The 20,043-nt window shown below is 42.2% G+C and overlaps 1 protein-coding gene across 1 annotated transcript in view; it reads right to left on the reverse strand.

Annotated features, from left to right (window-relative positions):
* COL21A1 (collagen type XXI alpha 1 chain) overlaps nucleotides 1–20,043 on the reverse strand; it is a 192,925-nt gene that overhangs the window by 83,003 nt on the left and 89,879 nt on the right. The window contains exons 11-16 of the mRNA XM_043510390.1: nucleotides 15,159–15,212; nucleotides 14,929–14,982; nucleotides 6,018–6,071; nucleotides 4,604–4,657; nucleotides 3,975–4,028; nucleotides 3,841–3,894 (exon numbers count right to left, since the gene is read on the reverse strand). Coding sequence (XP_043366325.1) covers nucleotides 3,841–3,894; nucleotides 3,975–4,028; nucleotides 4,604–4,657; nucleotides 6,018–6,071; nucleotides 14,929–14,982; nucleotides 15,159–15,212 — 324 coding nt within the window. The remainder of the gene's footprint in view (nucleotides 1–3,840; nucleotides 3,895–3,974; nucleotides 4,029–4,603; nucleotides 4,658–6,017; nucleotides 6,072–14,928; nucleotides 14,983–15,158; nucleotides 15,213–20,043) is intronic.

The following is a 20,043-nucleotide window of genomic DNA, read 5'->3' on the forward strand; positions in this document are numbered from 1 at the left end:
GTGAGCAGTGGGGGCTCCCCCATGGGTAATGGGAGCCCACAGCCCAGGCTGCCAGGGGGATGATTGGTGCCCCCTGCAAGGCCCTGCCAGCTGCGCTCTGGCCTCCGCAGCCAGGCTGGAGCCCCCGGGAGGTCCCCTGAGCCAGGGCTCCTGCTGGGCTGCACCTGGGGCTGCAAGCTAGGTCCCCACTCTCCCGGGTGGCAGCAATGGGTACATGGCTGTGGGAGCTCAGGGCGCGGACGGCTTCTGCTTCCAGAGCTGGGGCATTCCCAGGAGCACCAGGCAGCCCCGGGGGAGCTGTGCAGACAGCAGAGAAGCTGGTCTCTGCACTGAGGCTCCTTGGCCTCATGTGCCAGGCAGGGGGTGCCTTGGGCCAGGGCATCGCTTCAGCCCCTGGGGCGCAGGGACTGGCGCCAGGCTGAGTTCCCACATCCCCCCTGCTGCAGGCAGTTCAGCCCCAGGCAGTGCCCAGCCTGACCCCTCGCTCTGTCTCCTCTAGGGAGCTGTACCCGCTGCGCAGCCACCTTCTCTGTGCTCAAGAAGAGGGTGAGTCCTGCTTGGTTCCCACCCGCTCCCATCTTGCCAGCTCTGCTGCGGGTCTCTCTGGGCCCTGGCCTGGCTGGCTCAGCTGGGCAGTAGTGGGGCTGGCTGGGGCCTTGTGTTTCCAGTGCCATGGTCAGTATCCCCTGACTGCTGCGTGGTGCCTCTTGGCCACCCCGTGCCCTGGGCTGTTCCTGCGTGGGTTGGCTCCTTGAACCTGCCAGCATCAGCGCTGCTCGCAGGCCTTGCTCTCCGGACAGTCAGCAACAGGCACCCGCCATCTCCCGAGTGTCCCGCTGCAGGGTCCAGCCGCTATTCCCCGCCTGGCACTTGGCCCAGGCTGCCGCTTGCCTGACCCCTCAGGGTCTAGGGTGAGACAACGTGAGAATAAGTCACGTTTAGGGTCAGAGCGGGGAGCCCAGCCATGGGACGCGAGGACCCTGGCACCGAAATTATCCCACGCGCTCCAGAGCCTGCACTCAACCCCAGCTGGGTGAGAGACCCTCTCCGGCTGCTTGTCCTCATGCACCCAGGGTTCAGCTGTACGCCAGACAGTGAAAAGAGACTGGTCTTAGGTCAGGTCTATGCTGGTGAATTAGCTGGCCCCAGCTGCATGGTCTGGGGTATGAAATTCACCCCCCTGCTGACCTAGGCCCTGGTGTAGACAGCGTCAGGCTGCCGCTTGGGGAGATGGGTTACGCTCCGTGCTGGACAGTGTGTCTATGCTGCAGTGCCAGCTCTGCTCCTTTCTAGTGTTAATTGCAGGCATGATTCCAGCTGCCATTGTTACTAAAAGTAGTCCTCTGAAAATTATTTCAAGGCACTTCTGAACTATTGCACTACCACGCAATGACCAAATAATTATGTTCTGATTCAAAACATGCATGTTATTCCTTACTAAAAACTCAGAGAAATAGAAAAAATACCCCAAAAGTTCCAGAAATGAGTGTACACAAATAAAATATGACTACAAGTTAAGGTATAATAAGTTGCTGTCAATTTAAATTACAAAATCTGGGTATGCAGCAACAATTTCTATTACATTCTTTCCCAGAACAAATATGTTTATAAAATTTGTAAGAGAACAGAAAAGCTCCAACAAAGACAGACTTTTTTAATCCTCTGATTTTGATTACAACGGAGCCAGAATGAAATACTGCAGATGGTAAAAGGAAGCTGATAAAATGTTTGAATGAAGCAGTAATAAAAGACTTCTGTTAACTATTACATTCCGAAGCAATTATGGCACAAACTCTTTCTCACACTCAATAAAAAAATTAACTTTGTGAGTGACGGGAGTAAATGAGACTTTCCACACACAACTATTTCAAGAATATTCTACAAAAGGAGATGAAAAAAGTGGTAACTTTGGGCCTATCATACCCTTATACTAGAATAGTTAATTAAAGGAAAAAAAAAGATAAAAATGTATTTTAGTTTGAATGTATACTTTTTTTTAATCATATGGATTACTGTAAGAGTGAAGGCAGATTATATACTCTCAAAATTCATGTTTTTCAAAGACATACATTTCTTGAACAGGCCATAAGCACATATAAATTTGTAAGAAATTTTGTGGAAAACTCTGCGTCAAACTAAGTGTTTAACTGGAACCAAACCCATCTTATCCTATACCAGGGATGAGAAAAAAGTTATGAGATCGAGTTTCATTTGGTTTTGATAAAATGAGAGTTCTGGGATGCTGCATATTTGATTTTATCATCCAAGTAGTCTCAGAAGCAGAACCTTTCCATACTACAATATACAGTATACATTTTCAAATGGGATTTCATACTCTTGTATGCACTCAATTTGGATGCCAAATCCAAATCCCCGATGCATTTATACAAAGTCAAAGTTGGGTGATTTCTCAGATATGTGTGAATAATAATGACTTGCATGTATCAATGGGATTTTCAGAGCAAAGTCAGATGAATGCAAAAATGCTGAAAACTAAATTGAATGGTGAATAAAAACGTGAAATGTTTAAATACTAGAGAAATCCAAAACACTATCAGTTGCTGAAGCATGAAGTAATTTCTTAATAAACTATCATCAGAATCTTTTCTAACTTTACCCAGTTTGTTCTACCCATTTTTGAAAGGTGCAGACAAATCAGAAAATAAAGACTAAATCAAATAAGCTTATTACAGTCATGGCCCCAAAAACTTGCCAATTTGACCTAAGATTAAGTAGATAAACTGAGTATCTTCATTATTCCCTTGTACTTCCTCCCTATAACATCTAAAGGAAATACTTCAAACAGTGCAAATATTGAGGTTATCTAACTGCAAATATTTAATTATTAAAGGCAAGTTTCAAATTTTCAAGGCCACCACCGTACATGTATTCTCCTTGCCAAATATATTCTAAACATAGTATGACCACCAGTACTGTTGTAGATGATCACTTAAATTCAATGAACTTGTCATACTGAAAGGATTATTTTATGGAACTGAACTGTTAAGTAGTTTATTTGACACAAACAAACTTCATTATTATATCAGACACTGTAAACCAGCTTGCATATTGCATTAAAAATTGAAATGCCTAGTGTCTTTCTTATTTTATCTCAGAGTAATGGGAAAACCAATAATCTAATAGGCTCATGACCCACAGTCCCCAGTATGAAGATCAGGCTTTGTTCCTTGTACCATCTACTATTAGGAGGCAGATATACATTTAGCTAAGTATGTGAAGAATTGGGAGTTCATAAATAAAATGTGCTGAAGTAGTTCTCTCTGTTTTCCATGAAACCTGCTAATTTCTATGCACTACCAACTGATGGAGGTGGATTCTTGGTGTTAAATTAGTTAAACATGAGGCATATTTCAGGTTTAGGGCTAGATTGTGCCCACACATGGGTACGCAGTGTTTAGGACGATTTTCCCCCTTTCATAGCTATCATAATAATCAACTCTATCATTTGCCTGTATAGGAAAGAATGCTGTAAAGAATTATATATATGCATATCTGATGTTTTAAATTATTCACAGAGTTAGAGGAATACATATGGAAATGGAAAGAACAAGATTAATCCTAAGCAGTCTTTGATAATCACTAATAATACATTCCCAAAATAGCTCTTCAGCAATTGGGCCCTGATCCAAAGCCAACTGAAATCCCAATGGCTTTGACTAACGTTTACCAGTAGTAGACGCATTTTTTATTTCCAGTTACTACCCTCAAAACACATGCTAGAAATAACTATATAGCAAAGTTATGTAAGGCTTTGGCAAGTTACCGACAGTTCAAAAATAATACACCTAAATACAATTTATTGAATGAATATGCAAATACCTTAAAGCCAGGGCTTCCAGGTAATCCATCCTTCCCATTTCTCCCAGGTTCCCCCTGTGGCAACAGGTAACGTGACACTATTAGTAGTATTAACAAAGTAAATTTAAAGGCAAAATTTTCCTTATAGAACTTACAGATCGTCCTGCAATTCCTGGAAAACCTGGATCACCTTTTTCCCCTTTAGCACCCTGGAAAAATATAAGTAACAAAAAAAAACCAAGGAAAATGATGTTTAAATAGTATCCTCGAACTCAGTTATACGATTTCAGCACAACTAATCTGAAATTCACACACTTGTTTGCTTTCATTTGCAATGGAATTTCCTACATATAAAAGACTATGGACCCTATGCTGTAGTCTTTACTCAGGCAAAAGTCCATTATTATTGAAGTATAAAATGGGAAACCCAGAAATCAAGCAACCACCCTGCTTCAAATGGCTGAGAATTTAGATAGACAAAGATCTGAAAAAAATAAGACTGTAATTTAGAATGTTTTTGCTTGTTTTACATGAGTATGTATGTGTGTGGTGACTGTGTTATATTGACAGACTAGCATTTATTAGCTGGAAAAAGAGTTTTCAGGAGGTAACTGAATGAAGAGCTCATACTGGAGCAGAGATATTGTTCCAAACATTGACTTCAATGGAAGTATGCCTGAGAATGCACTGTAGGATTCAATCTATGTAAATAAAAGGCATTTTACAATGTGAACAAATCAGAAAATGCTGGCACTTCCCTTTATGATATTCAATTCACACTTGCCTTTTTTCCGTAAATTCCTGGTGGTCCTTGATCTCCCTTAGGACCCCTTTCACCCTACAACAAAGTAAGCATAAAGACATTATTTTTCTTTTAGAATTTGAGCTAATTATATACAGCTACAAACATGATGTATTCCAACTCACTGTTTGCTTGATAAATAGACTGGCTCAAAAGAGGGAATCCCTTTCCATTAATTTTGTTTGCATTTTTAAGGAAAAGCTCTCTCACAGTGGGATGAAACACCAAAAAAAAAAAAAACATTTTCACAGAAAGGGATTTTAAGAAAAATTCTGTTTCAGGAAAACTGAAACAGAACTTTTTTTGGCTTCCCAGCTGCCCTCAGGAAAATCTCTTGTCAATTCCACAATTCCACTCTTCCTCCCTGCTAACCACTAGCTCTGGGAGCCAGAGAGGCAATGTACATCTCAGTTCCCCAGAGCTAGCAGGGGAAGGTGAGGCGGCAAAGTGGGCCATGCTTTGCTGTATTTTGACAAAAAAGTCTAGTCAAATCTGTAATAGATTCAGCAAAACATTTTGTTTTACCAAAGTGATATTTTCTGACAAAACTAAGAAATGCATAGCTCAGATCTAAATGGGTATATGACTATCTGAAAAACAGTCTGATAAAGAGTTCAGGATGATAAACTAAATGTGATTTCAGAGTGGCAAACTCTTGCCAACAAAGGACACAATTGTGCATGACGGTGAGCATCTTCTGCAAGGTACAGAGGGCCTATGAAGTACCACATGCTTCGCATCTCTGGGGAGATGTTCGACAATTCATAGGTTTAATGCCTGTGTTTCCAATGGGTGCTCCTGGGTTCTGAGCACTTTTGGAAATCTGGTCAATTCCTTGAGATCATAAATGGAAGTTTAAAATCTTTGAAAACTTTTTGAAAAGTTGAAAATCTTTGAACAGTTGTGTGTGCTGCACTCTTTTGAAATCTGCCCTGAAAAGTTTAAAATAGGCATTAGGAGGAGCTTTAAGGAGTAAGATCAACTGGGCAGCTGAACACACTAGCAGGGATGTAATTGAGAGAACTTCATTGTAGAACATGTTAAATAAGACTGTCAAGGAATTAGTGCAAGAAAGTTCTTCAAAATGCTGGGGGTCAATCTGAATGACCTGAGGAACTTGAGTATAATCAATGATTCCATCATTTGGACACTATTTGCAGAGAAGAGGGCTCTTAGTTTTATTAAAATCAAAATTCAAACCAATTCATATACAACATGATCCAAAGCCAATAGAAATAAAACATTATCAGTATTAGTCTCACCTCTTATCTGTGTTTATAGATAAATTTAAACATTACGCATATAGGTAACTAAAATCACTTTTAAAAGCTATGAAAAGAAGTTTTGGAATAATCCAAAATGGATGGATATTTTACAAGAAGCTTTCGATTTCAACCTTTGATGCTGGCATCCCATGTAATCCAGGAAAACCAGGAAATCCATGCTCACCCTAAAACAACAAATATATTAAAATATGTATATACAACAAAAAATAATATTTTCATAACCCAAATGATTAACAACCCAGGAAAAGACTTAAAACGAAATGGCCTGATCCAAACCCACTGAAGTAAATGGAACAATTCCCACTGACTGCCCGAAGCTTTGGAGAAGACCCAGTCTGAACAACCTGAGCTAGTGATGCCAATTTTACATGTATTTGATAATTGTTTTTAATGCTACATTAGTTCTCTCCTCAAGGCCCACTTGTACCACAATGCCTATACCGCCTCTGATAGTTAACAGTTTACATTTCTTTATGTAATTAGAAAACTAAAGTTATGTATTGTACATGTGAACACATGTATGTGCATATAACCAACAGACATATGTTTACAACAATTGTATACTGCCATCACCCTTTGTACATTGCTCATCAGCATCTCACAAACACACATAAGCCAATCTTAGCCCCTAGGAACTTTCAGAGTCCTGCCCTCAATTCTGTCCACTGCTATGCCATGGGAAGCAAGTGCCATGTAGGAGGCATGCTTTCATACACATAGACTCCACTTGACACTATCAAGGATCCTGGTTGTTCATTTCCCTGCTGATCTCATCAAAACTCCACCCCCCTAGTGAAAAGGGTGAGCATTTGTGATCATGTACAGTATTGGAGACATTTTAAAAACAAACAAAACAAACAAACATATAGGCAGTTCAAATAAGCAGTTCCCTTTTTACAGAAAAAAAATGTGATAAAAGCAATTGGCCATATAAAAATTAAGTTGTCCACATTTCTGTAGGAAAGCATCATGAGCTTAGCTTTGTTTATGAGTTTGGCCTTCCTATTGTCATTGCAACTGCCAGATGTCAGGATTCTAAATGCTTTTGCTATTGATACTGGGATATTTATTTGATTATTATTTTCAAGCTCACTTGAACTATTCCAACAGAAGCTAAATTGTATCTCGCTGTCACCTGACCTTAAAAAGCTAGAGAAAGATATTTCAGTAGACAGATTTTATTTTAATCAGGCAACAGAGCATTTAACACTTAGTGTCATGACCAGTTACCATGGCTTGTCTCTATTTAAATTCACTAAATTTAAATTTAATACATTTACATTAGTTTCAGACAACAGAGGAGAAAATTTAGACTAAATTATGCTGCCCACTTAGTGATTTTATGTAATATTTCAGGTATAAGATAAGGTATGAACAATGGGCCTGAACTGGAGAAATGTTCAACACCCCTGAGAGGTGTTAAAACCATTCTGAACCATGTAAGATAATACACCTACGTACTATACTGTACCTGTGGTTCTTCAAGTTGTAGTCATTGTGGCTCCATAAGTGAGAATGCACTTCATGCATCTGCGACTGGATTCTTTTTGCTAGCAGTGTCCATTAGGGTTGTGCATGCTCCTCAAGTTCACGTGCAAGGGTGTAAGGAGGGACTTGAGTTTTACACTGACTTTAACATCTTGAAGGACCACACTTATCGTAAGACAAGTATCTGTTCTTTCTTCAAGTATGTATCAGTGTGGATCCCACTGTATGTGATTGGCAAGGAGCATCTTCTCCCAGATGGTGGATCTGAAGAGTATCAGATGTGTTAAATAAAGACTGAAGTACTGCTCTTCCAAAATTAGGATCTTTCCTGGTTGCCACATCAAGTCCCTGCAGCCAGTGGTCAGCAGGTTATTCCATGTGGCTGTCTTACAGATCTCTGATATGGGCACATTTTTGAAGCAGGCCAACAAAGTTGCCTGTGCTCTAGTGGAGTATGCCTTGACTTTTGGAAAGAGATAACAGCTGGTAACAGGTAAAATGCATCATGTAACCCACTTGGAGAGTGTCTGTGAAGAGATCACCTGACTTTTTGATACACCCGATATGATCACAAGGACACTGGAAGAGAGCCTGAAGGGCTTAGTCCTGTCTAAGCGGTAGAGTAGCATTCTGGAAACTCTTCCAGTGTGTGAAGTTTCCTCTCTCCTGGAGAAGAATGAGGTTTCAGAAAGCACACCATAAGGCAATTGACTGAGGTGGAATTCTGAGACTCCCTGAAGAACGAACTGGGGGCAAAGTCTCATCAACACCTTGTCCCCATGAAATGACATGTTTGGTGGTCCAGCCATTGTTACTAGAGAAATTCTCCAGCTTCAACTTTGTCTGTCTGATCTCTATTCTGAACAAGCTGGAACTACTTCACTCTAAGGTGGAAGCTGCCGATAGTCAATTGGCAGAAAGTCCATAATTTCTAACATGGCGCCTTGGCAAAAGGCCAGATGTGTGTGTGTGGATCAGCAGAATTACAGCTCTGAGGTAAACAGCAGTGAGCATGTGCAAAATTGGTGGCTACTGAGCATCTGCACTATTGGGTGACAGAGAGGTCAGTTAGCTAATCAGCTAGCTGTCCAGAGTCTACTCATACTGGTTAAAACTTATCCTAAATGTCAGAGCTGTCAATCATAGCTGTAGAGTAATGGTTGATATTGAGCATGTGCAAATAAGGTAATTCCTTCTAAGAATGGAGAGGTATATTAGTAGAGACATAGAGTGCAGCATAAAAGGTCAGCTGTCAGCAGGCAGTATGGGATTAGAGAGAAAAAGAGAAAGAATCGGGCCTGGACAAATGCAAGGAAGCTGCTATAGAGAGAGATAAAGAAGACCGGAGCAGAGCAAAGCTGACTGATCAAAGTTGAGCAGCGGCAGCAGACAACAACAAAGGTTTCATAAAGGATATCAAAGGATTTATAAAGCAAGCCTCCCAGTTTTTAAATATAATTTTTAGTGTAGTGTTGTCTAGCATAGTATTTGATATATATGCTTGAAATCTGTGTGTGTCTTAATTGTACTTTACTTAAATAAAACCAAGTACAATTTAATACTCCTCAGGAAATTCTGTGCCACTGCTCAATTCAGAATTTGCGCAGAAATTAATGTTATGCACAGAATTTCCTTTTCCTCCCACAGAAATGGGCTGCAGAGCTGCTGACTGCCACTAGGGGGCACTGGACCCAGCAGAGCCCAGCTCACAAATAGAAAACACTGCCAGGGAGAGGGGGGAGGGAGCTGGAGGGTTCCCAGCAGCTGCAGTACCTAGCATGCTTTGGAGGAAGAAAGCAGTGTGCAGGACACACCGTACAAGCCCGGGACCCAACATCAGGCTGTTTCTCTTTCCGGATCCTGGGCTCTGGTGGGGAGGGGCTGTGGATGTCTGGGCTGGGGGCGCACCACAGGTAGGCTCTGGGAGGGATGGGCATATGGGTGTCTGGCCCCCCTGCTGGGCTCTTAGGGGAACGTGGGCAGAGAAACAAGAATTGGGTTGTTGTTGTAGGGGTTTCCTTAATTCCCTACTGCTGGGGGAATTTTTTTTGTGTCTGTACTGTTACAGACATAGTTGCTGATAAGTATTTTGAAATAAATTACAAAATAATTGAAACTGGCATGATTATATGGTGTTATTTTGACAAATAAAATATGCAATTTTCCCAGCATTTTAAAATACTGTGCGTGGAATTTTTAATTTTTTTGGTGGAGAATTCCCCCAGGAGTAACTTAACTGCTGTCAGCCGTGTTCTCTGTAAGCTACGCGCCTGAGCAGCTGTGCAGGAAATTTAAGTGCTGCCCATCTGATTAGGAGAACCTGTTCAGGTGCCCTCCCCCACATTGCTCTGTCCTGCAGCTGCTCCCAGGACCCTCCTGCTGGTGGTGAAGAGCATGGGGGCGGGGAACAGTGCTGATGTCAGGGTGTCCCCCCGCCCCTGCACCCCATCTCTGCAGAGCAGGTGAGAGGCAGGGGACATAGCCTGGCTCAGGACTCAGAGCTGATGCTGAGAAGGGTGAGTGTCTGAGTGCCTTTCTTAAAGAGACAGTGCACTGTTTCTGAGATTTCCCCAACAGTCTGCTCACACAGTCTCTGTCTCTCTCTCACACACTCTCTCCCTCTCCCCTTCCCCATGTATCCCATCTCCGCAGAGCTGAGGAGGGGAGACAACAGGGCTCAGGACAGAGCAGGAGAGCTTTCAGTGAGTGTCTTAGAGAGACAACGCAGGGTGTGTCTCAGAAACTTTCCCAGCAGCTAACATACACACTGTCCCTGTGACACACACACAGTCTCTGTGTCACACAGTGTCACACACAGTCTGTCACACACATTGTCACACATACACTGTCACATACACATACACACAAATACTGTCGGTGTCACACACAGTGTCAAACACTGTGTCAAGCACACACACAGCCTCTGTCTCACACACACACACGCAGTCTCTTTCTCATGCTCATCTCCCAACACACACTTCTTGGTACTTCCTGCACTGCACATATATTCTCTGTCATTTTATTCTTTCAAAGTGTGTTATTTTTGTGTTTTGACTGGTCTATGCATTTCATATTTTTTATTTCTTTTACCTTTCAATTTAATTCTTTGAGTAGTGAGTTCTAAAATGCCTAACCTGTCCTGGCTGGAGTAATTATCCCTACTTAACCTTTTAAAAAATATATATATATATATATATATATATATATATATATATATATAGGTTTTTTGTTTCTATTGGTGGCACCTCGGTGCACATAACAACATTTATTCCGCACATGGATGGAAAAAATAAGCCATTCTAGCCATTTGTAACAAAGTGCTTCGCTTAGAATCACTTAACTATATGCTATTGTAGTCTGAATGCTCTTTAAACTTGTAATAAGGGATTTATATGTTAAGGAATTTTGTGCCTTGTTTAGGATTTTTAGGATATACTGTATTGGGGATTATTAGCTACATTCATAAAAATAAACTTTGATTTGGAAAAGAACAGTGCCTGTGACAATTATCGGAAGGTTGTACCCATGTCCTTAAATGTTTTTGCTCAACAATCTCAGAAACTTATACCTCAGGAAGGACAACTTAAGGGGGCAATACATAGGTTATTCCAGTAATGCCCAAAAATCCATTTTGAGGGGGTAACACCAGGAGGGCTGGGATGTTGCCGACTCTGCCAGTGTGATGACAACAAAGAAGATCATCTTGACAGTAAGGTGATACAATGAACATTCTGAAAAAAGCTCCATGAGATACAAGAGCTCAAAAGGTAGAGAAATGTGCCCCTCTGGTTGAAACCTTGAGAGCAAAGGGTTACCAGGTCCAGATATGCGCACTGATCATCGGAGCCTTAGGCGCATGGGACCACAGTAGTGAGCGAGTGCTGATAGAATGCAGAATCAGTCACCGCTACGCTTGGCTGATGCGGCAACTCATGGTGTCAGACACCATCAGGTAGTTGAGGGACATCTACCTAGAATGCATCACTGGACATCGGCAATACCAGGAGGGATGAGCTGGACTGCCGATGAGAAGTGCAGTCAGGAAAGTAACAAATACTTTCCTCATGGACTGTAGTTTCTAAATGGACAACCTATCTAATTCTCAATTACTGAGGGAAAATCTCCACTCTGATATATTTTGCTTTCCACAACCAAATCTCTGTACAACTTTTCATGAGTGATGTACCCAAGTGTAGCGGGGTGGTCACCCCGCTCCAGCCCTCAAGGGGTTAAAGCAGCCCTGGGGAGAGGGTTGTGGCTGGGGGAAGAGGAGTGAGAACAGCTGGGGGAAGCTGTGAGTTAGAACAGGTGTGGCCAGCTCAATCAGGGCCCAGCTGGCCCTTATAAGAGGGCTGTGGGCCAGAAGCTGGAGGAGTCTCACTCTAGCCCTGGAGTGGGAAGGGCTAGCTGCCTGGGAGCAAGATACGCAGTGCAGGTGCAGGTGCAGGTCAAAGGGAGCTGGAGAGCTCCAGCCAGGTAAACCCCCACGCTGCAGGCCTTGGTAAAGGCCCAGAAAGGTACTGGTGCTGCAGAGGGGCAGCCTGGGAATAGACACAGAGGCAGCTGGTCCTAACCCCTTGCCAATGATGAGTGGCCATTACACTGCAGTCTGCCCCAGTGAGTGGGGGTTAGATGACGACTAGCAGGAGTCACTGAGGCAAGGTGAGTTTAGAGGGTTGGGGGTTCCCTTCGGAGGGGAGACCCAGAGTGTGAGGGTACTGCTGGGGCAGAACCCCAGGTAAAGGGCTCCGGGGTCCAGGAGGGACACGGGGCCAGCAGCAGGCGAGACACCAGCCTGCAGAGGGAACTCCGGGCTGGAAAAAGCTAATTCCCAGACAACCACAGGAGCCAGTGAGTCTTCGCCTCGCTACACAGAGTATTTGGATTCTATATCTAAACTGTATTGTTAAATCTATTAACCTACATTTGGGTTATTGCTGATTATATACTCTATGTATCATATGACTTTTTAAAAACTACCGTAACTTTGTATTTGTGGCTAATCTAAACACTATACCCAGACGTACAGACACTCTTTTCCCAACCTATGTATTATATAATTTTTTTTTAACATTAGCTTTAATAACATTTTTAAATCTGACTGTGGTCCTGAGACAGCATGTCTGGTCAAGAAGGAAAGTGAATAGGAGGTTGACTGGACATCTCGAGTCAGTCTGATGGCCAAAACTGTCTTGGCCAGTATGGGTCTATGATAACAGTAGCTTTGTCCCTGAGGATCAGGGGGTATTGGTGGGAAGGTGAAGAGGAAACCTCAAGACCAGCAGAGAAAAAAAAAAAGTATCCAGCAGAGATCCTAGACTCATGCTGCCCCTGGAACTAAAGATTCTGCATTTGGCATTCTCAGCTCTGGCAAATAGTTCTGTTATATTAATTTAGGTGGAATATATAGGCCATAGGTGTTAATGTAACCTAGTCACTGTTCAACATTAAACACTGTTAAACAAGTTCTGCGGTTTCGTATACAAACACCACATTTTCTCGTTTACCAGACTTGTCACTGGTGACATCCAACCACGTCCAGTGTAACCAGGCAAGGCAGCTACCAAAAGACGCACTCAACTGGTTTTTGTGCAGCTCTCAGCTGAGCCATCAAATTAGCTGCCGTGAAGTCATAGTGGAGTGCGTGGCTCGAGCTGAGGAGGCTAAGGTTTTCTACTGTAGCTTGGTCTCTCTTTAGACTGATAATCCAGCTATCTATGATCTTCAGGCAGTACCGCTCACTGACTATATGAGGGACAGGCCTTATTTGATCCTGGCAAGAACAGATGCCTTGGCAACAGTGATGAGAGATCTAACCCTTCCATAAGTAGTGCCATGGGTCCAGTACTGATGGAGTCTGCTGTATCACAGTCTGCTCCTTTTTGCTTTGCTTCAGTGCCTGAGCCTACCATCTTGAAGTCATTGTATAAAGAGGTCTTTATGGCTAAGGAATATCTGTTCAAAATTGCCATCCAGAAGAAGATTATTCAGTCCAAGAAATTGTAAGTAAAGGAGGGAAGGCTGTTCTGAAATGTTTCAGAAGTTTAGAAAAAGATCGCTCACGCTAGAGTTTTCAGCAGATAGGGACACTGCCAAGTTCCGTCTTGCTGTCACGGGGAATAAGACAGAACCGGGGAAGGATCATGGTCACCCCACCCTTTATGCTCTCATTTGGGTGCACCAGATGGCACAGGTTGCATGCCCTGATGGACACTGCTAGTGAAAAGAATCCAGTTTCACGTGCAGGAGCAACTACAATAGGATCCACACTGATCCACAATCAAAAAAGAATGGACAAATACTTTCTTAAAAGCAATAAAATACAGAAAAACACAAGGAAAGGGACTTTCTTCATGAAGAAGTTGATTTAAATGTCAAGATTCATTCAGGCAGTAACTTGGGCCTGTGCAGAGTCCAGGGGGCCTCTACACTGGTGCAGAGGTCCACCCACACATTCACACATGACAGGATGACCCTAGTAATAACAATTTATAAGATAGTACTATCAGGCATGTCTTCCTACATGTAATTAAGTGTTTAAAACAGGCAGTTTTAAATACTGTCCAACTGTACATATTTAAGAGTAAAGTATCTGCAGCTCTTATAAAAACAATCTTCATATTTCCATTGCCCTTGATTAAAAGTGAATGTAGCCATAATTTATGTTCATTTAATTATGGATTAACTAAAACAGTCAGCAACGGAAACGCCAAGCTCTAAATTAGCCAGTGTGGAAACGCCTAGACGTAATGGGATGAAATTAAGAAATAAAAATTTAGGCCAAATATCAGGGAAACATTCCTAATGGTGAGAACTACTCTACAGTTGAAAAATTTTCTGAGAAAAGTGGTGGAAGCCCCACATCTTAGCACATTTCAAGCTAGGCTGGACAAAGCATGAAAAAAAAATATATTTTAAGACACAATCCTCCAGTGGCAGGGGAATAGACTTTTTCATTTTTAATGTCTAACTCTCTGAAATGGGAAAAATGTGAAAAAAAGGAATACAATCATTACCGAATATTGCCCATTACAACTGAACAGTTTTGTTTAACATGAGAGCCCCAATGAAGCAAAACACATAATCATATGCTTCAAGTTTAAATGTGTGCTTAAGTGCTTTGCTGAACAGGGACCTTAATAAGATTGAACAACTGCTTTGCTGAATTAGGGCTATCTTTGGGCCTGAAGAGAGAAAAGAGGTGGAAAAGAACAATGTCATTAATCAAAGATATATGCCTGAATAGCAGGTTGTCAATATCACTTTCCATCTGCTACACTTTTTAAAAAATGAAATTAGCAGTCACATTAAAGGTCTTAACTGATAGTATTTACACACACACACACACACACACACACACAATTTTAAAGATAATACATCTTATTAAGAATGGAAATAATAACCTAAGCATAAAATTCCAGTTCTGACTTTATTGTCTTGGTAGTAAACAACTTTTAAACTAGTTTCACATGGAAATACCAAGGCCCTTACTTGTACTAAGCAAGGATTGTAAATATTAAAGTAACTTTTTACCTTTGCACCATCTCTCCCTGCCTCTCCCTTGATACCCTGTAAGCCACGGGGCCCCTAAGAGAAAAAAATAAACACATTTAAATTATTTTACTCATTTCTTTTACAGACAAGGACCAGATCCTGCAAGTGCTCCACACTCTGGACTCTCAGTGAAATAAATGAAAATAGTATGAGTATTTACAGGATTTGGCTTAAATTTCTACATTGTAGAAAAGACAAAAGGAGCTTACTTGAATCCCTGGGGATCCTGGAGCACCTGGAGTTCCTGCTATTCCTTGATATCCCTAAGAAAAAAAACCAAGACATTATAGCTAACTATATGCAGAAGTTTGCAAACAATTATTTAAAATATCTTAGTTACATCAATTGAGTGGGTCACACGGTCTAAGATTAAGGTTGCAGAACAACAACAGTTTCCATTAGAAGCTAATGTTTGAGACTCATATTTCAGCTTTGTGGAACTTTCACTTCTAGGGCTGAAATCTGCCATTCCGTCTTCACTAAAGGTGAATTTTTCTCATGAGTAAGCAAAACCCCATCAGTTGCTTTATAATTCTTGACAAACAAGAGAATGGAGGGGAATGTATCAAACATTTTAATTTTTCCATTGTAAAAAGACCAAAAAAAAAACAAACCACACATACACACCAGTCTTTTATATGAAGCTAATAAAAAACTGGCTGAACTTTGAAACTCAAATTTGGTATAGAAAATAAGCCTTACTGAAGAGACCTTGCTTTGCTATGTTTAAAATAACTGTTTTTAAAATAAGTTAATAATAATAATGCTGCATTGAGCACGTACAGTTTGAAAATTCTGTTAAGCTGTCAACTATAAACTTAAAAATAAGTGACAGGGAATGCTGTTCCTTTAAGAGCAAGGTCAGGCACTGTTTCAGGGAACAAGTGACATGAGGGAAGGGGGATTAGGAATAGGAACGAGAATTTAAAACCGTTTCAGTGATGGTAATCGCCAACATCCTTCACTAGCAACTGGCACTGGAGCAAGAAGAGATTACTGAAACAATGCTCTCATGGCATATTAAGCAATGTGGCCCTTTGGCTTAACAGAAAAGGGAGTTGCCCTATTAATTGCAAGAGTGGCTTGGCTAGCATTTAAATCAAAACCCTCCTCCCTGTGTGCGCGCGCACACACACACACACACACACACACACACACACACACACGCACGAAGGATTACCTGCTCCACCTAAGAAACACTTAAGAGTAACCACTACAGTCGCTGGACCAGGCCTTGGTGTATAGAAGTGAGTTTAAATGCACAAAGCTTTGCAATGAGAGGTGACCTCCTGTTTAAAAGTGGCAGGGCTTTACAGGCAGCCTTTAAACATAAGCAGGGAAGGAGGAGAAGGTGAGCTTTCATTTGACTCAGATGAAGTAACATATGCTCCCACCATACAAAATAAGGCCATGACTACACCAGCACTTTTGTCACTTTTCACTTATGTGAAAAAACCACCCCTCTTAGCGACATAAGTTACACTGACATAGGCGCCGATGTAGACAGTGCTACCACTGCTCATTGGAGGTGGTTTAATTAGGTTGACGGGAGAGCTCTCTCCCGCTGTCATATAGCATCTATACAAGCAATACCGGTACAGTTGTGCCACTGTAAGCTCACTAGTGTAGATATGGCCTAATATAGAAGGAGGAGTTGTCCTCTGACAGAATAGGAAGAAAAAGAAGTGGAATTTTTGCGAACTGTAAAATGACTACTTCTAGTGTAAAATTCTGGGGCTACGGGGTTTAACCCCTTCAATCATCAGTTGAAGCAGTCAAAACTGAATCCAAGGTCACATTGTTTTGTTTAATTTAAATGGGATGAATCCCATAACAATCGATCCTCCAATTTTGAGAAACTAAAAATGCTGAGAAGACAGACAATCCCAAATTCACTAAAACAAAGTTCTAATACCAAATCTCTGTACTGATAAAGAAGAACTAACAGAACCATTTTATATGTCTTATTTGTGTTCTATACAAGTCATGTAACTAATAAACAAAGCCAAAATTACTGGCTGAGACAATGTTTGCCGTACCCTTTTCTAGAAAGAAATTTGAGCAGATGCCCTAAAGTCCAAACTGGTAATGTTTTACAAAGCAGGGAACAGAACTCTAGGCCCCTGTCACACATCTATCCTATAGCAAGTCTTTCCCTTTTAGTGCCCAGAGATAGTTCTAGCCGAATAAGCTTTAACTGAAAATGGAGGAGCATTCCCAGCTTGCCTATAAGCCTCAAACGTAGTTGAAACAATGCAACTAGCCAAGGATGCCTTAAAAACTGTCTGTCTCTTTATTTCTTATCCAAGAAAAACAAAACGTTTGTCTGACTTCCTGTAAGAAATAGTCGTATATAAATAAACCTTTAATGCACTCTTCAGACCTAAGAAATGCAATTTCCTCTCCTCCTTTTTCTTATTGGGAAGGACCATAGGGAGAGAAGAGTAATTTCCTGGCTGAATTTGATTTCAGAATACACTCTATGAATGGAAGATAGAAGAGGAGTCCTCACACCATCTTGGCCTTCTGAAATGGCAAATTTAGCTCGGAGATAGACCTTGTAACATGATCTCACTGCAAACAGAACAAATGGCTCTGAAAAAGGTTGACCTAATGGAAAGTAAAAAACTCAAAAGGAGGTCCACACAAAGCTAAGAGGACAAGAATTAACCTCCAGAGCAGAACTAACTTAAAGTTGGTTTGATAGACTACAGACACATTGGAAACCGGAATTACCAGGATCAGCTTTAATACACTGGCACTCTTTTTGTAATAGCATGTTAGTTAAATTATCCTGCAGAAAGGGAGAACTTTATTGAAATATTTGACTACCCTCAAGCCGCATAACGTACACACAGAGAAAGAGATCAACACACAGAGAATGGATTAAAAAAACAAGAAGAAACAGAAATGACAAGTGATCATAATCTAGTTGGTGTAAATGAAACATGCTGGGGTAATTCTCATAATTAGGGCCCTACCAAATTCATGGTCAATTTTGGTCAATTTCACCGTCATAGGGTTTTTCATAAATTTCATTATTTCAGATATTTAAATCAGAAATTTCAGTGTTGTAATTTTAGGGGTCCTGACCCAAAAAGGAGTTGTGGGGGGTCGCAAGGTTATTGTAGGGGGGGGGTTGCCTTACAGATACCTTTACTTCTTCACTGCTGCTGTCAACGACGCTGCCTTCAGAGCTGGGCAGCCAGAGAGTGGTGGCTGCTGGCTGGGATCCCAGCTCTGAAGGCAGAGCCGCTGCCAGTAGCAACGCAGAAGGATGGGATCGGATGACATGACATGGTATTGCCACCCTTACTTCTGCACTGCTGCTGGCAGGATGCTGCCTTCAGAGCTGGGCTCCTGGCCAATAGCCACTGCCCTCCAGCCTCCCCGCTCTGAAAGCAGTGCAGAAGAAGGGTGGCAATAGCGTGACTCCCCGTAAAATAACCTTGCAATCCCCTCACAACCGCCTTTTGGGTCAGGACACCCAGATTAAGAAATGATAGTCTCCCCTATGAAATCTGTATAGTATAGAGTAAAAGCACACAAAAGACCAGATTTCATGGTCCATGACACATTTTTCATGGCTATGAATTTGGTAGGGCCCTACTCATAACTGACCAAGATGGGCAATAAATGCAGCAACCCTTTTACTTTCTACACAGGTGGTCATCAGCATAACTCCTCAAACTCCAACCTCTGCATTGATTTCCAGTTGAATATAGAGTTCAAATCAATGTCTCCTTCCTGATATTCAAAGCCCCCAATGAGAGTGTGCCTAGCTACTTGACAGATCACTTCTCCCTCTATGACCATGGCCTATCGTGACAATCACATTCCACTAGAAGCACAAAAATGTCAAATACAGGGAACACCTTGTAGCGGGACAGTTACCCCGCTCCTGTGAAAGTCTAGGCTCATTGGGGAAGCAGCTAGGGCCATGCCCCAATCAGGCCACACCTGGCTCTGTTATAAGGATTCAGGGAGGAGCTGGGTCAGTCTCTCTCTAGCTGTGGAGAGAGAAGGACCTAGTTGTCTGGGAGAAAAGGGTATCTGGAGTGTTCAGAGCTTGGGAAAGGCCTATGCAGGTACTGGAGCTGGGAGGTGCAGCCCAGAGATAAGCAGAGGCAGCTGGTCCAACCTCCTTGCCAATGATGAGTGGCCATGACAGACTGCAGTTTGCCCCAGTGAACAGGGGCTGGATGATGACTGGAAGTAGCCTTGAGGCAAGGTGGGTGAGAGGGTTGCGGGTTCCCCTGGGAGGGGAGACCCAGTGAGGGGGTACTGCTGGGGCAGAACCCCAAAGTAAGCAGCACCAGGGTCCGGGAGGGACATGAGGCCTGCGGCAGGTGAGTCACTGGCCAGCAGAGGGCATTCTGAGCTGGAAAAGAGCTAATTCCCAGATGACCAGCAGGAGGTGCCACACCAGTGAGTCTTCGCTTTGCTACACACCTCATGAACACAGGAGAGAACTTCCACAGGAGCTGGGCCAGGGCTACGGAACTCACTTCCAGAGGAGCTAAAAATGATCACTAAACTTGCCACATTCAGAATTAAATGCAAAACCCACCTCTAAGACTTGGTTTTCCCACAATCCATTGCTTGCTTACTTTTATACACACACTTATCCAGTATGAACAAGTTATTCTCTCTCTCTCTCTCTCTCTCTCTCTCTCTCTCTCTCTCTCTCTCTCACACACACACACACACACACACACACACACACACAATCTCTACCCTGCTACACTGGTGTACATCTGGAATAAGGACACATTTGCAATGCAGTATGGCAGCAAAAGGACAATGCAGGTTTACACTGCACATACAGGGACATAACATCAGAGGAAAGGGAAATAAAAAATGGTAAGGCTCTGATGAGTGTGTTGGGAATACAGCATCAATTCTTGGGACCTTATTACTCAAAAAATGCTGCTGTTGACAGTCAGTAGGCTCTGAGAAGAGCAATACAATAATTAAGGAGCTGAAGAAAACAAGACCAGACAAAACATTGCAAGACATTGCTCAAACTTTTTCATAAGGTAGACCTCATCTTAACGGACAGACTGTCTTGTGGGACTACCACACCTCCCATTT

This window comes from Dermochelys coriacea, chromosome 3 (assembly GCF_009764565.3).
Source record: "Dermochelys coriacea isolate rDerCor1 chromosome 3, rDerCor1.pri.v4, whole genome shotgun sequence".
Taxonomy (NCBI): Eukaryota; Metazoa; Chordata; order Testudines; family Dermochelyidae; genus Dermochelys; species Dermochelys coriacea.